The following is a 20,835-nucleotide window of genomic DNA, read 5'->3' as shown; positions in this document are numbered from 1 at the left end:
GGTGACAGAAGCCACAGTCGCCATAGCAACACAAGCAGGGCGAGTGACGACGGAAAAAGAAGTACGAGCCCTTTATCAGATGAAGGAAGGAAGGAAGACAGGAAAAGCAGATGTGGAAGTCGGGATTCTGTCAGTGATGAGGAGACAGAAGGAAGAGAAAGAGGAGAAGAAAAGGATGATGATGATGATGATGATGATGATGATGATGATGATAAGGACTGAGGAAGCCATTTCAGTCTCTTTAGCTCCTCTTGTGGACATGGTTGGGATTTTTATGTGTGCAGTATTTATTATAAGGCTGGAGTGTAGATTGATCCATCCTTTTTTTCACCTTCATGTAGATGTTGAAACCTTGATATAATAAAAATTTGCTATCTTTTATAGCAGGGACAACGTTCATGCTGCGTTGTCTTTGTTTACTTAGAGCACCCAGAAAATCTGCTCAGAGGAAACAAAAGTAGTGAAAGGAGGTGAATTTACACAGATTAGTTTGCTTCGTTTTTAATATCTGGACTCTCTAAACCTACATGACTTAATTAATATGTTTGTTAAGAAAGTAGCAGATAGATAGATAGATAGATAGATAGATAGATAGATAGATAGATAGATAGATAGATAGATAGATAGATATAGATAGAGGCTGGATGGACAGGTGTAGCTGAAGTAATTATAGTACACAAAGTTTCCACTGAAACAGGATATTTCAGACAAACATCCTTCATCCATCAGCTGTGGTGAATTTTGTCATTGTTTACTTTTGTACTCAATTTTTTTTTTACTACATATAGACAGACAGACAGACAGACAGACAGACAGACAGATTTACAGTAGCAATAACACAATGCAAAACAAGACAACGAGACTGAGGGAGAGGTTCATAATAATTATTTATAAAAATGACAGAAAATAGTATTAGTACAGAAATAATAAAGAAAGTTGTTTGTATGAACAGAGAGTAAATACACTATATTGCCAAAAGTATTCGCTCACTTGCCTTGACTCGCATATGAACTTAAGTGACATCCCATTCCTAATCCATAGGGTTCAATATGACGTCGGTCCACCCTTTGCAGCTATAACAGCTTCAACTCTTCTGGGAAGGCTGTCCACAAGGTTTAGGAGTGTGTTTATGGGAATTTTTGACCATTCTTCCAGAAGCACATTTGTGAGGTCACACACTGATGTTGGACGAGAAGGCCTGGCTCTCAGTCTCTGCTTTAATTCATCCCAAAGGTGTTCTATCGGGTTGAGGTCAGGACTCTGTGCAGGCCAGTCAAGTTCATCCACACGCACTGGTGCACAGTCATGTTGGAAGAGGAAGGGGCCAGCTCCAAACTGTTCCCACAAAGTTGGGAGCATGGAATTGTCCAAAATGTCTTGGTATGCTGAAGCATTCAGAGTTCCTTTCACTGGAACTAAGGGGCCAAGCCCAGCTCCTGAAAAACAACCCCACACCATAATCCCCCCTCCACCAAACTTTACACTTGGCACAATGCAGTCAGACAAGTACCGTTCTCCTGGCAACCGCCAAACCCAGACTCGTCCATCAGATTGCCAGATGGAGAAGCGTGATTCGTCACTCCAGAGAACGCGTCTCCACTGCTCTAGAGTCCAGTGGCGGCGTGCTTTACACCACTGCATCCGACGCTTTGCATTGCACTTGGTGATGTATGGCTTGGATGCAGCTGCTCGGCCATGGAAACCCATTCCATGAAGCTCTCTGCGCACTGTTCTTGAGCTAATCTGAAGGCCACATGAAGTTTGGAGGTCTGTAGCGATTGACTCTGCAGAAAGTTGGCGACCTCTTCGCACTATGCGCCTCAGCATCCGCTGACCCCGCTCCGTCAGTTTACGTGGCCGACCACTTCGTGGCTGAGTTGCTGTCGTTCCTGAACACTTCCACGTTCTTATAATACAGCTGACAGTTGACTGTGGAATATTTAGGAGCGAGGAAATTTCACGACTGGATTTGTTGCACAGGTGGCATCCTATCACAGTTCCATGCTGGAATTCACTGAGCTCCTGAGAGCGACCCATTCTTTCACAAATGTTTGTAAAAACAGTCTGCATGCCTAGGTGCTTGATTTTATACACCTGTGGCCATGGAAGTGATTGGAACACCTGATTCTGATTATTTGGATGGGTGAGCGAATACTTTTGGCAATATAGTGTATCTAATGCTCTGAATATGATATGAATTTGAACATTACATGTGCCATAATAATCACTAAATATGAATTAATTCTTTGTTGTTGTTTTTTACAACAATTTATTTTAATAGATTTCTTTGGTCATTTAGACCACAACATCGACTCCCTGACCCACACACACACACACACACACACAGAAGTTACAGCACACATCACTGTAGGCTCTCAGTAATTTTCCATCTCTAACTCAGTCCAGCCCACACCGCCTTGACAATGCATGGGTCTTGAAGGCAGCCCGTGCGCGCGCGCCCTGCACGAAGCGCGAAACCGGAGCGACGTCCGCGCCGTCCAATGGGCTGCCGGGGAACCGACACGGCCAACCAATCCGACGAGGCGGTGGGCGGCGTCCTGCAGTCCAAATTTTTTACGCGGCGCTACGGGCTGAAAACTAAACCGAGATGGAATATCCCAGTCTGAACCGGTTTCAACCGGTCTCGGGTTTGTTTGATGCACGAGCTGAGAGAAGAGCTGGTTTTCAACAGACTCTTTCCAGGCTTTACGTGGTTTTTTTGTTTGTTTGTTTGTTTCTTTTTTCCTGACATAGATCCAACAAATAAACTAACGTCCTGCTTTCATTTGTGATTGAGACCAGGGAATGCTGGCTAGCAAAGATAGCATAGCAACTCCAGGCATTATAACCAGTGACATTAGCTAGCTAGCTAGTTAGCACTTAGGCTAAGTTGTACCAGGGGTCACGCGAGCTGTCTCTGGATTCGGATTAATCGCTTAAAGGGATTTATTCAGTGTTAGCAAAATAGTTTTTTTGGAGTAATTAACGTATATGATTAATCCGATCAATTAAAAGCAACTCGCTGGTTTATTTATGTAGCTGGTTATCATCACGTTGTGCGTGTGGATCAAGTTCATTGGTTCTGTTCAGCAGCTAGCACATTGCTAACGCGTCACCATGAGATAAACGGACTCGTGTGACTTTTTTTGCGGTTTATTTAAAAAAAATTGCACAAAAAAACCCATTATTAAAGCGAATCGCAGCAGATTACAGGCTCGAGCATCATTTCAACGCGAAGAGGAGTGTGTGTTAAAAAAGCAGGTAAGTCTGTGAGGTCTCTCCTACATGTCATACATTCGGAAAAAGTTACTTTATTAACGTCGTAAAATCTTCCAGTGGCTCATTAAGGAGCTTAAGTCACTTTTGGAAAAGCATGCTGACCTACTGAGTGAAAAAAAGTGGTCAAAACCTGACCAGTTAGTTTATCAGCACGTTTTGGGGGGAAAAGTTTAGTAGCATACATATTGGTAGCCATTGGAATGTTCTAGAAAATTATTAAAACTCATTTGATCAGTCAAGACATGCTTTATTTAAGTAATTTATATATTTATTTTCTCTTTACTATTGTGCTGGACATGCCTGGCTGATGTACACTATTTCCAAAAGTTTTCGGACACCCCTCCAAATCATTGAATCGTCCCTTTAGTGCCAGTGAAAGGGGCTCTTAATGCTTCAGCTTCATACCAAGACATTTTGGGCAATTTCATGCTTCCTGGGAACAGTTTGGGGATGACCCCTTCCTGTTCCAACATGACTGCACACTAGTGACCAAAGCAAGGTCCATAAAGACATGGATGAGTGAGTTCGGTGTGGAGGAACTTGACTGGCCTGCACAGAGCTCAACCCCATAGAACACCTTTGGGATGAATTAGTGTGGTCACTGGTGTGTGGTCATGTTGGAACAGGAAGGGGTCATCCCCAAATTGTTCCCACAGAGCATGAAACTGTCAAAAATGTCTTGGTATGAAGCTGAAGCATTAAGAGTTCCTTTTACTGGAACTAAGGGGCCGAGCCCAACCCCTGAACCCGATGTTTTGGAGGGGGTGTCCCAAAACGTAGTGTAGCTAACAAGTAATGGAAGCTTATAGCCACCAGTTTAGCACGTCTCATCAGACACACACACCACGAAGAGGGCTGTACATTATCAGAAACCACATCAAGTCATGCTGAGATACTGAACATCGCGACTAGCATGGGGTGTTCACAGATACTGCACAGCCCTATTCGGATGGGATCGGTTTTTTATCACAGGGACGGCTTGCTCCTCAGTGATGAAACAGCAGTTAGTGCTACTGACATCAGGAGGAGCAGGTTCTCATTTCTACAAACACAGATGTGTGTTTTTAGATGAGGAAATGAGCAACTAGTAATTATTTGCTGATATTTTGTGTATACAGATATATAAACAAATTTTTTTTTATACCTCCACCAGCCTTTTAATCAGCCGATCTCCTAAAATGTGTGTGGTTGAGGTTTTATCCTCCAGTCTAGTTAACAGCTAAGTGGCAGGTGTGTGGTGGTTTTGCTAATCAGGAAGAGTTTAATATCTGACTGATACGCAAGCTACAAGACTAAATACAGCAAGAAGCATTCAAATCTAAGCCTGAGAAAACAGACATGTGGGCGGGAATGAATCAGCCCTATTTGGATTGTCTTAGTTTATCAGTTGGACGTTAGTAATGCATTTGTCCTCTCAGATCCAGACAGCAAAAAAAATGACCACAGTAGGAGAAGGTTTCTAACAGGTTTTATTTTCTATGGACCCAGATGCTTTGTGTCGTGTTTTTCTTTCAGTCTGGGGCAAACTAAAGTTTCGGATCAATTTTAAAATGCCGTAAAGCATTCTCAGATTGTTCTGTAGTTCTATATCAGGTGAAGAGTCACAGATATGCATGCTTTAAGTTGTCTTTGTCACATCTGCATTACTGCCCAGTGAAATTCTTTCTTCGCATATCCCATCCTTGGTGGTTGCGGTCAGAGTGCAGGGTCAGCCATGATGCAGCTCCCCTGGAGCAGGGTGGGTTCGGGGCCTTGCTGAAGGGCCCAACGGGTGGCAGCTTGGCGGTGATGGGGCTTGAAACCCGATCTTCCAGAGCCTTAACCATTTGAGCTACCACCGCCCCATATTGTGACTTAATACGAGTCAGTGTGATGTGACTGCTGCATAGATGTGTATTCAAGCAGGATTAAGATGATCAGATGACTGTTGAGTTTGGTGGAGAAAACAGTTGAGGATGGAGAACACCACACACGTGGCCAGGATGGATGGAAAAAACAAATCATACTGTAGCAACTGTGTAAAATCAATCCTGTCCAAATAGGGCTGGATACGGAGCACTGAGGTGTTACAATCAGACAGCCACACAATTTAAAAGAGAGGGATAATATAACGTTACACATCTACATCTATGGCTAATTCAGCAGTGATCTGAAGGAACAAACATTATTTCAGTCTGATGAGCTCCGGCTTATACTGTGCAGAAGTTTGGACACCAGTTTCTTCCATTTAAAGGCCTGGTCACACTACAAGACTTTAACCGTCGGCAGATCGCTTTGCTGTTCAGACTACATGACTTCACTGTATGTCTTTTTGTCCTTCTGGTGTTCACACTACGCGACGCTTCGTAAATGATCCACAAGAGGGGGTCGCACACTACACCATCTGACAACAACGCTCAACTCTGTTGACTTGCTCTCTCGTTGGCTGGAGGTCGTAGCTACAATTGACACCATGTGATGTCGAGTCGGCAGACCAGATATTTAACAGATATCTGGATTTTGTCTGCGGGGTTTGATGCGTCGTTGAGTAGTTCACACATAAAGATTGCCGAGCGCTGATTTTCCCACGATCACAGCCCGATCTGTCGGAGACCTCGTTAATTTGCAGATCGTGCTTAAATCAGGCTTAAAATCCTGTAGTGTGAACTAGGCTTAACATGTAAGCTGAAGCTGCATCACTACATTTATCAGTCTTTAACCTATAGAACTTTATTATTTTTGTATGCTCTGCTTAATGCTTGACTAAGGAGATAAGAGTGCAAGATGTTCCTTTGTGTGTGTTTTTTCTTTCAGCTTTATGTGTTAATCATTTTTGCCAATCACATAATCTGATATCAGTCTGATTCACTGCAGGCATGTGGCTTCGATGGAAGAAGGAAAAAAAAACCCCAATTAATTATATTTATTTTCATTAGATGTTTATGTACAAAAGTCATTCCTTTACTTTATTCTACCTTCAGAAGCAGAATTCAGACACTGAGCATGTTTTCCTAAACACAATACAGCATACATTTAAACTGATGCTCCACTTCACGAGATGTTTATTCTCAGACAAACTCCATTTCCACACAGTCGCAAGTCTTGATTTTGCTTTGTCATGGCCACTCCACAGCTCTATGCCAGCAGATATGACAATGTTAGCCGACCATACAGCCCGGCAGCTGCTGGACTTCTCTCAGAAACTGGACATCAACCTGCTGGACAACGTGGTCAATTCCATGTACTACGATGTCGGCTCTCAGGTAAGGATTAAACCCCCTATGTCCCCTTGGGTAGTTTACAGTTTTAAGCCTCATTTTTTTTTATTTCTATTATATCTTGGTGCTTTAAATAGAGTGCATGTTTGAGTGCTTTTTGAGATTGTAAACAATCATAATACTATATATAAAGAAAAAGAACTCTGATAGACAGGTTTTAATTCAATAATCTAATAATTCTGTACATAAAACAATATAGAATATTAGTGAAATTACATAATGGAAAACTGAAGTAAAAGATAAACTAGCTCCAAGGTGGATTTAACAAAATTTCCTAATGGTTAGGTGGAGTTCGATGTTTTAATCGATACCTGCCCGTGTTCACGAAGCTCCGCCCCAAGGGCGTGTATAGTGTCTTTATAATGATTCACACAAGCCACATCCAATCACAAACAAGTGTTCCTGAAATATACATGTTCTACGTGTCATCTTTATTTATTTATTTATTTTTATTTGGTTAAATAATTAAGTTATACCTTTAATTGGGGGGAAAAAAGGAATTAAAAGTAGATCATGTAGGAAACGTAAAGGAAAACATGCTTTACTTAAACCATTAAATCAGCATTACATTATTTTCCACTTGTTTTTGTTTTATTTTTTCATTTTTTATGTATTTATTTACCGAGCAACACGATTGCTGACTGACTTTAAGTAGACTCAGAGTTTTCCCACCGATGCTTCCATTAACGTCACTCGAAAAACATCGCTACAAGATGAACACTGTCACATCGTCTTGTGGATAGCAGCTTGTTTATATGTGAATAGGGATCATTAGTTTTGTCCTCTCTCTCTCTCTCTCTCTGTATCCTAGCAACGGCTGGCACAGGAAGTCCTGACTAACTTGAAGGATCACCCGGACGCATGGACCAGAGTGGACACCATCTTGGAGTTCTCTCAGAACATGAAGACCAAAGTACGTGTGGATGAACGTTGAGTGTGTTTACAGAAACGGGCAGGGGGAAAGAATTCGAAACCCGAAGTCAGAGAATGTATTTATTTATTGGATTCTGTTTTCAAGGCTTCCCAAACATTTTGTGCAAACGACTCCAAATGGATATTAAATAAAATTCCAGATTTGCTAGGGTGGTATTAATTAATAAATTATTTTTGTCTGAATTAATTTTGAAGAATTATCATGCGTTGTTTTGGTTCTCCTAATCCCGACTTTTGCTGTTGTCTTCACAGTACTACGCCCTTCAGATTTTGGAAACTGTTATTAAAACACGCTGGAAAATTCTACCGAGAAACCAGTGTGAAGGTAACGCTCATCCTCACTTCTGCACACCATCACTCTTTATTTTTATTTTACACACACAGTGACTAGAGCAGGGGTGTCCAGTCTTATCCGCAAAGGCCCGGTGTGGGGGCAGGTTTTCATTCCAACTGAGCAGAAGCCACACCTGAGTCCACTGAAAGCCAAGATCAGTTGATTAGCCAGTTGGAATCAGGTGTAGCTTCTGCTTGGTTGGAATGAAAGCCTGCACCCACACCGGCCCTTTCTGGATAAGATTGGACACCCCTGGACTAGAGAGAACTATACTGTGGGATTTAGAAACCTCTTTTTTTTTTTCTCCTCCACACACAGGGCTATTTGAAATGGTTTGGTTTGTAAAGTGTTTGAGAAACGCTTATATGAATGATTTGTACAATGTTCAGCAGTGTTTACCATGATCAGGATCCTCATTATTTCTGAGGCTACGTCTACACTAATCCGAATTTGGTCTGAAAACGCTCTGCGTCCACGTTATAGTTTCCGAAAAAGCTGGTCATCTGCACTGAAACGTCTGAAAACGCTTACGTCCCTGTACTGTGGATGAGAAAAACATAAGACACTTCCACCTGGCGTTTATTTACTCTCCGGCTCTTTGAAACATGGCTGCAGCAAGGTGAGGAAATGAGCTGAATTGGTGCATTGTCGTTTTCGAAGCCTCCGTTTTCTCAGTGCGATGCGGAAACGCCGTTTTCAAACAGATACGTTTGAAAAATATGCGTTTTTAAACGGAAACGTATTAGTGTGGACATGGCCTTAGATCATGTTACTAGTGATCATTTCGCCGAGCTTAGTTCTTAAATTATATCACTAATTTTTAAAGATTTTAAAGAGTTGTGAGATTTCTATGCAGTAGACATCACATTTATTTCCACCTTGAAAGGAAGTTTGTTTTTCTGAATAAAGATTTACAAGAAAAAACAAAAACTCACAAAAATAGTATTATTTGTAAACATCAGTTTTTTATCTTGATTAGTATTTGCTTCTACAGCCCTAAGAAATATTTTTTCCCCCCTTTTCTCAGGAATTAAGAAATACGTGGTGGGCCTGATTATCAAGACGTCCTCAGATCCTTCTGTGGTCGAGGTAAAGTGGTCGAATATTTCATTTCCGTGCTCGCTCACTCCTGTGGATGTAGTCTGTGACTTTTTAGACAGAAGTAGTGCAAGTGAAGTATACATGATGATTTATTTATATAAACACTGTTTACTCGCGCCTTCTGTTTCAGAAAGAAGGAGTTTACCTGGCAAAGCTGAACATGATCTTGGTGCAGGTGAGCCGTCGTGCTGTGTGTTTAACACTTCAACACACGGACCGTTATGTGTCTTTATATCCTTATTGACGTATGTTTTTACCCCCCCCTCAAGATTCTGAAGCAGGAGTGGCCAAAGCACTGGCCCACATTCATCAGCGACATCGTGGGAGCGAGTCGTACGAGCGAGAGCCTCTGCCAGAACAACATGATCATCCTAAAGCTGCTCAGTGAGGAGGTGTTCGACTTCTCCAGTGGACAGATGACCCAGGTCAAAGCCAAGCACCTGAAAGACAGGTACTCAAAAGCACATTACAGGATTATTGTAGATCAAGTCTTTGTTAGAATATTCATGTTTAGGGAAGATGATTGATCTAGGATTTCTCAAAGGTATTTTTTTTTTGTTTGTTTCTTTTGCAGCATGTGCAATGAGTTCTCCCAAATTTTTCAGCTTTGCCAGTTTGTCATGGTAAGGATTTATATTTTCAATTGATTAAATCCCTGTAAAGACTTATTTATATGTGTAAAGTTTCTAAGTGGGCATGTGTAATGAATTATACTCAGTAGAAGAATGAGGGTTTTGTTAAAACTTAACAGAAATGAAATAAAACCTGTAATGGATCAAAATACCTCAACTCTAGATGTAGATCTAATTCTGTCTGTCTCCCAGGAAAATTCACAGAATGCTCCATTGGTCCACGCCACACTGGAGACCCTCCTGCGCTTCCTGAACTGGATTCCACTGGGCTACATTTTTGAGACCAAACTCATCAGCACCCTGGTTTACAAGGTAATGTGCTTAGCGATGTTGGCCGGTTCTGAACCACTTTTCTAGTCTAGAGCTGAATTTAACATTAAAGAAAAGAAGTCAGGAAATTTTAATGTCCCTGGATTTTTCCCAAAATGGTCTTGCAGTATATTTTACATTTTTTTTTGATCTGTAATACATTGAACTTTGAAAATAGAAGACAATGAAAATGTTATTTGTTTGGTTTCTACATACACTATATTGCCAAATGGACATAGGACATCCCTCCAAATCATTGAATTCAGGGGTTGGGCTCGGCCACTTAGTTCCAGTGAAAGGAACTCTTAATGCTTCAGCTTCATACCAAGACATTTTGGACAATTTCATGCTCTTTGTGGGAACAGTTTGGGGATGACCCCTTCCTGTTCCAACATGACTGTACACCAGTGACCAAAGCAAGGTCCATAAAGACATGGATGGGTGAGTTTGGTGTGGAGGAACTTGACTGTCCTGACCTCAACATCTTCGGGATGAATTAGAGCGGAGACTGCGAGCCTGGTCCACCATCAGTGCCTGACCTCACAAATGTACGTCTCGTGGAATGGACACAAATTTCCCATAAACACCCCTTAACCTTGTGGAAAGCCTTTCCAGAAGAGTTGAAGCTGTTATACCTGTAAAGGGGCGGGACAACTCCATATTACATTCATGTGCATGTAAAGACAGACGTCCCAGTTTTGGCCTGGCTCACAGTCTCCGCTCTAATTCATCCCAAAGGTGTTCTATGGGGTTGAGGTCAGGACTCTGCAGGCCAGTCAGGTTCCTCCACACCAAACTCTCAAATGATTTGGAATGTTATCCCAAAACCTTTGGCAATATAGTGTATTACAAATTGCATCCTCTTACAAAGGCGCATTTGCATTGGTGATGCTTGCAACTGCGTAAGAACTAGAGGAACATCATATAGAGTGCAGGCTGTTCTATTAAAACCTCCTGCTGCTGGTGTGGTGGTTAAGCTGGCACTCTTACACATGTTGTTTGCTACGTGTGGTCTGCCATGTGGTTAAGGTGCTCTGTGGTTTTACGGTTCGATTGTTTGTTTTTCAGTTTCTGAACGTTCCGATGTTTCGAAACGTAACTCTGAAGTGTCTAACGGAAATCGCTGGTGTCAGCGTCAATCAGTACGAGGAGCAGTTTGTCAACCTTTTCACCCTCACCATGATGCAGCTCAAACAGGTAACACATGCACTTTCAATATACTGCTTTCAGTGATGGATTTGCTTTGATAAGTAATATTTCCTTACAGTGGCTATAAGGGGTGGAAACATGGTCATTTAGTGAATTGTGATTTACAGATGCTGCCTCTGAACACGAACATCCGTATGGCCTACTCAAACGGGAAAGATGATGAACAGAACTTCATCCAGAACCTCAGCTTGTTCTTGTGCACTTTCCTCAAAGAGCATGGGCAGCTGATTGAGAAGAGGCCCAACCTGCGGGAAACACTTATGGAGGTACACACACACCCATTTACCGTGGCCTTGATAAATTTTAATAGACAAAAGTCTTACGCTTCTGAACAGTCTTTACATCATAGTCCTGGACTGTCTTACTCTCCAACAATACCATATGCAATCGGGCATGGGTACTTCAAGATAGCCCTGCATGCATTTAATTCCATAGGTGCCCCCCCCATTCTTACGCTCTCTGTCACTCTCTTCAGGCCCTCCACTACATGCTGCTTGTGTCAGAGGTGGAGGAGACCGAGATCTTCAAGATCTGTCTGGAGTACTGGAACCATCTGGCAGCCGAGCTGTACAGAGAGAGTCCGTTCAGCACCTCCACCTCACCGCTGCTCTCTGGCAGCCAGCACTTTGATGTGCCTCCACGTCGACACCTCTACCTGCCTGTACTCTCCAAGGTGAGGATCATACACATACAGATCTATCTACGCGATAATGCCAAAGGTTTTTGGTCACCCCTCCAAATCATTGAATTGGCCCCTTAATTCCAGTAAAGGGAGCTCTTAATGCTTCTGGATACCGAGACATTTTGGACAAATTTTGAACAACCAGTGCACAAAGTTCCTCCACACCAAACTCACTCATCCATGTCTTTATGGACCTTGCTTTGTGCATTGGTGCGCAGTCATGTTGGAACAGGAAGGGGTCATCCCCAAACTGTTCCCACAAAGATGGGAGCATGAAATTGTCCAAAATGTCTTGGTATGAACTGTATTCACAGGAGAGAGCTGCTTTGTAATTAGTAATGCTGTTTTGCCTGTGCAACAGGTGCGTCTCCTGATGGTCTGCCGCATGGCTAAACCAGAGGAGGTACTCGTGGTGGAGAACGATCAGGGTGAGGTGGTGAGAGAGTTCATGAAGGACACTGACTCGATCAACCTCTACAAGAACATGAGAGAGACTCTTGGTAAGCAGCGTACTAGCATACTGTTAGCGGAGCATTTGTTTTCTTTGTGAGCTTTTGCCAAGTCAGTTAGAAAACAGAAGAAAAGCTTAAGTGTGGTTTCATATAAATGTATAGAGATGCATTACAAAGAAAAATAAAGATTAGGAAGCATTTAGCAGAAACTTGTGATGCTTTTATTGAGGGTGCGTTGCTAGTACCAGGCTTAGCATTTAGATCTTTTTTTTTGTTTTAACACTGATTAGTGCGTTCATTTTTTGTTTGACCCAAATCATATGGAAATACTGAAGAAGTATGTTTTAAAGTGCAATATATGAACCTAGAGTCTCTCATGAATTTTATGCTTTTGTAGTGTACCTGACCCATTTGGATTACGCGGATACGGAGAGGATCATGACTGAGAAGCTCCATAACCAGGTGAATGGGACAGAGTGGTCCTGGAGGAACCTGAACACGCTGTGCTGGGCCATCGGATCCATCAGTGGAGCCATGCACGAGGAGGACGAGAAACGGTTCCTCGTCACAGTCATTAAGGTAACTTTTGTGTGAACGGATCAGTGTGCTTTTGTATTAGTCGACATGGTTTTAACCGAGTGTGTCTGCACTTCAGGACCTGCTGGGGCTGTGCGAGCAGAAGAGGGGGAAAGACAACAAGGCCATTATCGCCTCCAACATCATGTACATTGTAGGGCAGTACCCACGGTTCCTCCGTGCCCACTGGAAGTTCCTCAAGACTGTTGTCAACAAGCTGTTTGAGTTCATGCATGGTGAGTGAGAGGAACACTTCACACCCTGTTGTTTTTTTTTTCCCTGTGCATGAAAACAACATGCTCACCGGGTTTCACTTTATCTCGCAGAGACACATGACGGTGTGCAGGACATGGCGTGTGACACCTTTATCAAGATTGCTCAGAAGTGTAGGAGGCATTTTGTTCAGGTGCAGGTCGGGGAGGTCATGCCCTTCATCGACGAGATCCTTAATAACATCAACACCATTATCTGCGACCTGCAGCCCCAGCAGGTCAGTGTGTAACGTCTCATTTTAATTCATCACACTTCACCTGACACTTTAAAACCTTGGATTTTTTTTTCTCTACTGCTTTTAAGAGGTGCATGAAAATTTGATAAACATGAAATGGTTTCATCCAAACCATACTTTCTCAAAATACCTGCTTCTCAGCTAACTTGGTTCCTGATTGGTTGAATGGTTTCACAGTGGTTTTACACCTCAAGCTTCTTTCCCTTTAATTCACATGCTTGTGGTAGTTCATGGTCACTTTCATTTTCGTTGAGGTGCTTCGCTGCAGTCAAAAATTCCTTACTCTGTGGTCTAATTATGTAATTACTACTCAAATATAGTTATAGTCCAGTGTAATAAGAAATAAAAAAGGTGTGCATGTTAATTTTCTATTTAATCCACTCTGATTGTTGCACCTGAACGTTTTCCCACTTTTTCTTCATGTAGGTACATACGTTCTACGAGGCGGTAGGATACATGATTGGTGCTCAGACAGACCAGGCAGTGCAGGAGCACCTGATAGAGAAGTACATGCTGCTGCCCAACCAGGTGTGGGATAGCATCATCCAGCAGGCCACCAAGGTGAGTCTGGGAAATCCCACGTATGTCTCGTGTATATACTTTTTAGAACTGTTATTGATTTAACTTTGGTGGTTGTTTTCCATCAGAATGTAGACATCCTGAAGGACCCGGAGACGGTACGTCAGCTCGGCAGCATCCTGAAGACCAACGTGAGGGCGTGTAAGGCTGTGGGTCACCCGTTTGTGGTGCAGCTTGGGCGCATTTATCTAGACATGCTCAACGTCTACAAGTGTCTGAGTGAGAACATCTCTTCTGCTATCCAGTCCAATGGTGAGCATCAGTCAGCCTTGTAGATCTAATAAATCAGGTTCAATTTCTAATTTGGCTTTTGAGAGACGGAAAGCTACGTGGAGTGCTTGTGTGACTAGCAAGCATTTAGACCCCTGTAATTAAAGTGGACCAATGAACATCCTTATGCTAACAAATTGATCATCTCTTGTTCAGAGTTTTCAAACTTTTTCCGGACAAATAACAAAATAACCCAGTGATAACTCCTTTCCTGTGGTTTGTGGTCTGTCTCTCTCCCTCTATCTCTGTGGCTCTTGATCTCTAGGTGAGATGGTGACAAAGCAGCCTCTGATCAGGAGTATGCGGACGGTGAAGAGAGAAACCTTGAAGCTCATCTCTGGCTGGGTCAGCCGTTCAAACGATCCCCAGATGGTATGAGGCTCGAAATGAAATGCTGCAAAAAATATGATGCAGTAATGCTCAGTTTAAAGGACCAGCTTTTCTCTTTCAGCTCAGCGTGGTGTTGAATGCTCAGAACAGAGATTTCTGGGTTTGATGTCTGGTGGTTGACCGTTATATCTGTCATGTGTTCAGGTCGGCGAGAACTTTGTCCCCCCTCTGCTCGAGGCCGTGCTGATTGACTATCAGCGGAACGTCCCCGCTGCTCGAGAACCTGAAGTACTCAGCACTATGGCAACCATCGTCAACAAGCTCGCAGCCCACATCACCGCAGAAATCCCCAAGATTTTCGACGCTGTGTTTGAGTGCACCTTGAATATGATCAACAAGGTGGAGAACCTGTTAGAAATCCACACACCTTTATAGCACTATACCTTGTCTGGAACCTTGTGTATCAGTTGTAATTGATTCCAATCCCATTCATTTCTTTTTAAACTACCAAGCTTTAGAAGTGTTGACACTTAAGAAAAAAAATACAGGAACATAAAAACGAACTTTGGGATGTTATGTGCAAGGAACTGAATGTCTTGAATGCGAATCTGACCTAAATTAAGGGAACAGAATTTTAGGAGGCAGAACTCTGGACATGAAAACATGTCCAGAAATATTAACTTTATTTATTTATTTATTTTTCCCAGGACTTTGAAGAGTTCCCTGAGCACAGGACAAACTTCTTCTACCTGCTGCAGGCGGTGAACTCCAACTGCTTCCCTGCTTTTCTGTCCATCCCGCCGGTGCAGTTCAAACTCGTGCTGGACTCCATCATCTGGGCCTTTAAGCACACCATGAGGAACGTAGCAGACACTGGTTAGTGAGTGGGATCCTCTCAGATCCAATTACTTGGATAGTTTTCTTCTCAATTTGTGCATTTAGGTTTAAATAATAAACTGTGTTTCTGCCGTCTGTGTCAGGTCTGCAGATTCTCTACACCATGCTCCAGAACGTGGCGCAGGAGGAAGCTGCAGCTCAGAGCTTCTATCAGACGTACTTCTGCGACATCCTGCAGCACATCTTCTCCGTCGTCACCGATACGTCCCACACGGCAGGTGAGCCACAGGGCAGACCCAGAGTCTGGGAAATAAACCCACAGTGTTGAACGGTATAATGACAAATAAATTGCAGCTTGCTTATCCAGTCACAAAATGTCACCCAGTGAACAGTGATAATGCTTAATAAGGGATTTCTGGGTTTATGCTTATTCTAAACTGCAGTAAACAATAAATAAACAAAAACGATGGGTTGAAGTGTTCATTTCAGCTTGATTAAAAAAAAACGGATGTAAATATTCTCTCGCAGCTTTGTGAAGTGTTTCAGTGATGCTGTTAGAGCTCCCTCTGACTTGAATCCACATTTCTGGGTCAGAGAAGGAGGTGTTTGTAAAAAATGTATGTGGAATTCTGGAAGTGTTTAGTGGGGGGAAAAAAACCTTTTTTCCCTTTCTTTTCCCCTCCCAGGTTTGACGATGCACGCCTCCATCCTGGCCTACATGTTTAACCTAGTTGAGGAGGATAAAATCAGCATAACCCTGAACGCAGGCAGCCCTATTAACAATCAATCCTACGTGGAGGAATATGTGGCCAACCTGCTGAAAACAGCCTTCCCACACCTACAAGAGTAAGAACACCACTGCACTCTGAACTCCTCCACTGGGTGGCATAGGAGAAAAACTTCTCTTAATATAAATGTATTTTTATTGTTGTGTGTGTGTGTATACAATGATCAGGCATAACATTATGACCACCATCATAACATTGATATCGTGTTGGTCCCTCTTTTGCTTCCTGCACTGTGTATTCTGACCTCTTTTTTTGTAACAACTTCAGCAGTTTGAGCAACAGTAGCTCGTCTGTTGGATCGGATCACACGGGTCAGCTTTCACTCCCCACGTGCATCAATGAGCCTTGGCCGTCCATGACCCTGTCACCAGTTCACCACTGTTCCTTACTGCACCACTGGTCCACTTTTGATAGATACTGACCACTGCAGACTAGGAACACCCCACAAGAGCTGCAGTTTTGGAGATGCTCTGATCCAGTGGTCTAGCCATCACAATTTGGCCCTTCGTCAAACTCGCTCAAATCCTTACACTTGTCCATGTTTCCTGCTTCTAACATCAACTTTGAGGACAAAAGGTTGACTTGCAATGTAATATATCCCACCCACTAACAGGTGCCATGATGAGGAGAGTCTCAGTCTTATTCACGGCACCTCTCAATGGTCATAATGTTATGGCTGATCAGTGTATATAAAAAGAAAAAGCATGTCCGTTATAGGGATGTTACTGGGCGTGGTCTGCTACACTGTTAATGTAAGCATGTGTTTTGTTTTTCCTATTCCAGTGCACAGGTGAACGTATTCGTGACTGGTCTGTCCAGCTTGAATCAGGATATTCCCGCCTTCAAAGAACACCTTCGGGACTTTTTGGTGCAGATAAAGGTATCCCTCGCACTCTGTCTCGTCCCACAAACTCTCCAGGGCTTGTTAAGCGCGAGATATACATAATATTTACATATTCAAATGCAGAGAGTCCACCCATGACCTTAGATTTGATCACCTGAAGTGATCTGTAGAAGCATGTGGGGTTTATTTTCCCTCTAGTTGAATCTTTCTTTCGGGTTTTCCATCCACCATTTCATTAGTTTGATATCTCAAGAGCGAGTATTTGCATGGAATCATGATCATCATTGTAACCAGAAGACCTGATTAGATTATTTAATCGATCCAAATAGAATCAAGGTCAAATCTGGAGTTGTTTTATTTTTTTTGTCCTCCCTTCCTGAAATTTTTGTGGCAGAGGCATCAGCATGTAACGTGTTAAGTAGAAAGTCTCTGATTGATTTCTTTTTATTTATATATATAAATTTATTCATGGATATCTTGAATTTTTCTCTAGCATTTCTTGTCACCTGGCACAAGAACTTCCTTTGGGGTCAATAAAGTTGATCTTATGCTCTATAAAACTTCAAAGCCCTGTTCACATCTGGTCTTGGTTAACATCTCTCACCCCTGGCCTTTGAGTGTGACCTGTGACCATTCGCAGGGGCAGTGTTAGCTTAGTGGATAAGACTTAAGAATTATTCTCTTCTTCTTGATGTAGGAAGAGAGTAATGAGATGATGTGTCTGTTATGAATGTCTTTTAAATAGAAAAGTCTATTTAGTGGAACTTATAAACGAGGTCTAAACATCTTGTGAACTTCAGTCAAGAGCTTGTAACAGTTATTTAAAAACAAATAGTTCTTACGATACCTGAGCGCTCTCAGAATCTCATGATGTAATATTCCATCAATTATTAGATCATCTTATTGTCTTAAGTCAAGTGACATAAACACTGACTAGTTGTAGAGTACACCTAGTGGGTGTGGGTGCTTTCTTCATTTACCCCATAGGTAACCGGAGCTTTCGGCCAGGAGCAGAGGTCATCAGGTGGTACCCACCCATCATTGAGTGTTTCAACCCTTAACCTCGACACTCTCCAGTTGTTGGGTCGGCAGTGGTGGCCGAATCTCTGCTCCTCTGGGCTTTCAGCGTTCCTCCTCTCTTTTGCTCCAAATCCAGCATGAGGCTCTTCCCGCCTCCTCTCCCATCCTAACCAATAGCACCTGCCATGTAGATTAGTTGGGAAACCTCTATACCCTCTACACCCTGACTAAATTTAAGTCATTGATCGTTACTGACTGGATTCGATTCACTTTTAGTCTAGTGAGTGCTGGACGTTTTGTTCATTTGTTTCTGTTACAGCATGCCATCTCCTCTTCTCTGAAAAGTCCTGTTTATTTCTTTCGCAGGAGTTTGCCGGCGAGGATACGACCGATCTGTTCCTGGAGGAGCGAGAGGCGTCACTGCGTCAAGCTCAGGAGGAGAAACTCAAACTCCAGATGTCTGTGCCAGGAATCCTCAATCCTCACGAACTCCCGGAGGAAATGTGCGACTGAGCATCATGTGTTTTCTTTTGTTTGCTTGTTTTTTTTGTTTTTTTTTGGGGACACAGGAAAGAACCAAACCGTGAACAAAAGTGTGTGTGTGTACATACAGAGAGATTGCTGAGTAGGATGAAGATGGAAGAGGAGTGTAAAATTTCCACCAAATCGACTCCCAAATATCCATCACGCCACCCGAGTCCCCGCCCACTTTTCTTTTTCAAGTGTGTGTGTGTTTTATAAGGAGAAAACTGATGCACTGTAATTACTCCAATGTTTAATGAGTTGTGTGGTTTTTTTTTTTTAAGTTTGCTCTAACAAAATATACACATATCGGAGGACAGTTTAAGCCCCGCCTCTTTTCGGCTCTTCTCGTCCATTTGTTAATTTGTAAAATAGATAAATTAGCGCAGGTTAATGAAGAGATGGAAGGGAGAGGAGCGACCTACAGAAAGAGGAAATGGTTTGCTAAAGACTGGCACAGCAATTGAATGTGATGGATGACGTTCAGAATTGAAAGATGCTGCTCTTTTCTTCATCTTTTTTTTTTTTTTTGCTTTATATTGTTGTTTTGATTTTATTTTATTTTTTTTCAGCTTTGCTTCCAATTTCTTTTTGGGCTCATGGTTTGTGTTTTTCGGGGTTGGGAGGGATCTGGAGGCGGCTCTGTTCCGGGTTCTATCTCTGCGGTCGTCCAGAACGAAACGGATTCAAAGCAGATCATGCAAACGATGATGAAGGGTTTGTTCATATCGTCCTGTTTATAACAGTGTCTTAGTACTATGGGAACATAAAGTTGGATATTTTTACAAAAAAGAAAAAAAAAAACCTTTTGTCTCTTGATTATTTATTGTACAGATTATTTTCCCTGAAAGTGGAATTCAATACAGCTATTTCAACATGTTACAGGAGCGTTGTATTACTTTTATTTTGGTTAAGTAGTACTTCCAAAAAATATTGGTACATGCTGTCATCTTCCTGCTTGTAGAGGATCCTCAAATGAGTTTGTGGATTTTCATTAATGGGTTTTTTTTTTTTCGTTTACGTTTGGTGTCCTGTAATCATGCCAGTGAACGTATAACTGAGTTCTTGTGCTTCGACCTCAATGCACCGCGTCTTCATGTAGGGGTATGGTCATGATCAGGTTCGGGTCTTTCAGCAGTAACAGTTGGGGGTGCATATACTTTTGGTCATGTTTAGTGTATGCTTGTGGTCATTTTCTTATATGACCACCTTTTAAGAAGGAAATCAGGCATAAGGGCTGGATGCCAAAATCTCCAAAACGAGCCACCAGGTGTCGCTGATCACCACATTTACTCTTGAGTCTAAGTCTGAGGGCTTTTCTTTATTTGCAGCCCCAGGCTTCTATTTATTTTTCTTTAAACCAAACAGCCTAATGCCACGGTAGGAAGCTGTGGTCTCGTCTAACCGCGTTATTACAGCTGATGGGTTTCAATCGCACCTCATGAAACTGAGATTCGTGAGCAAATCTGGAAGGGAAAAACAAACCAGCTTTGTTACGGATGGTGTGTGTTTATTGGAATAAAATGCTCGTTTTATACAGGATGCTCATGGCTCAAATTCCAGATAAATCCTAAACCTGTGTAATGGTGTTTCAACTGTTGCGTATCATGTTATTTCAAGACTGTTAAGACCCATGGTAGTAGTCCTGGCTTTTAGGACAAATCACAGCCTTATATTATTACGCTCATTTGAATGCATCAGCATTTCTGTAGCGACTCCACACCAGATGTACATGCGCACATGCAGCTGCCACGTCTGTGTGTGTGACAGTGTTCACGTAGTCGTTTATCTTCTGTACATCTGGATGATTAAAAGCAGCGTCCACTAGGTGGCACGTCAGAGTCGAAACATTCCTGTCCATCTGGTATCCTCATCATACTGGAATATTTAACGATTTCATGCAGTCATGATGAACACACTGACGCGCTCTCTGTTTCTCTTGAAGCTTTCTTCGTCGCCGCCATGAGCTGCATCTCAGAAATGTTTGCTAATTTAGGAAATCCTGAAGAATTGTATGCAAAACCAGATCTTTCAGTAGATTTAAGAGGAAATGGCTGATTTTCTGACAACGTGTGCATGTGACCTTCCAAATGACCACAGGACGCACATGGATGACCTCTTACATATGTAACTGATAGCAAATAAAAAACTAGCGCTAACAGCTTACCTCACGGATTAACGTGAAGTTTCACGCTAAGATATCGTTGCTTGTTTTACAAGCAATAGCTTTGTCAAATATATCAGTGTTTCTATAGTAACCGCTTACGCAGGTATATTATATCATACCACAAGACTGTTGATCATTTCCCTTTAACAGGACACCCTGTCTGTTTATATCCTCTAACAAAACGGCAGCTCTGAAAGTAGTCCCGG

General features: G+C 42.4%; 2 protein-coding genes across 2 annotated transcripts in view; both read left to right on the top strand.

The window, feature by feature from the left end:
• fam161a (FAM161 centrosomal protein A) overlaps positions 1 to 383 on the top strand; it is a 6,853-nt gene extending 6,470 nt beyond the window's left edge. Inside the window, exon 7 of the mRNA XM_058380816.1 lies at positions 1 to 383. This exon is cut by the window's left edge and continues 235 nt beyond it. Within this exon, the coding sequence (XP_058236799.1) occupies positions 1 to 222 (222 nt within the window). The 3' untranslated portion in view covers positions 223 to 383.
• Positions 384 to 2,609: 2,226 nt separating this feature from the next.
• On the top strand, positions 2,610 to 19,898 carry xpo1a (exportin 1 (CRM1 homolog, yeast) a). The gene is made up of 25 exons (XM_058380846.1): positions 2,610 to 3,261; positions 6,392 to 6,521; positions 7,348 to 7,449; positions 7,722 to 7,794; positions 8,831 to 8,892; positions 9,035 to 9,079; positions 9,174 to 9,355; positions 9,479 to 9,527; positions 9,729 to 9,848; positions 10,914 to 11,042; positions 11,162 to 11,320; positions 11,530 to 11,727; positions 12,098 to 12,236; positions 12,586 to 12,767; positions 12,844 to 13,000; positions 13,091 to 13,254; positions 13,699 to 13,833; positions 13,920 to 14,103; positions 14,387 to 14,493; positions 14,656 to 14,850; positions 15,159 to 15,327; positions 15,432 to 15,566; positions 15,975 to 16,134; positions 16,860 to 16,956; positions 18,307 to 19,898. Exons 2-25 carry the CDS (start codon positions 6,396 to 6,398, stop codon positions 18,451 to 18,453), a joined length of 3,216 nt encoding a protein of 1,071 aa, XP_058236829.1. The 5' UTR covers positions 2,610 to 3,261; positions 6,392 to 6,395; the 3' UTR covers positions 18,454 to 19,898.
• The last annotated feature ends 937 nt before the right edge of the window (positions 19,899 to 20,835 follow it).

The sequence above is a fragment of the Hemibagrus wyckioides genome, linkage group LG26 (genome assembly GCF_019097595.1).
Source record: "Hemibagrus wyckioides isolate EC202008001 linkage group LG26, SWU_Hwy_1.0, whole genome shotgun sequence".
Classification (NCBI taxonomy): domain Eukaryota; kingdom Metazoa; phylum Chordata; class Actinopteri; order Siluriformes; family Bagridae; genus Hemibagrus; species Hemibagrus wyckioides.
Note: the sequence above shows the minus strand (reverse complement) of the source record. Positions and strands in the feature narration are given on the sequence as shown.

Excerpts from the sequence above, each read along its gene's own strand:
- xpo1a (XM_058380846.1), top strand. The coding sequence starts at position 6,396 with ATGCCAGCAGATATGACAATGTTAGCCGACCATACAGCCCGGCAGCTG. Across the intron at positions 11,321-11,529 it reads TGCGGGAAACACTTATGGAG|GCCCTCCACTACATGCTGCT; the intron begins GTACACACACAC and ends CACTCTCTTCAG. Across the intron at positions 13,834-13,919 it reads TCATCCAGCAGGCCACCAAG|AATGTAGACATCCTGAAGGA; the intron begins GTGAGTCTGGGA and ends GTTTTCCATCAG.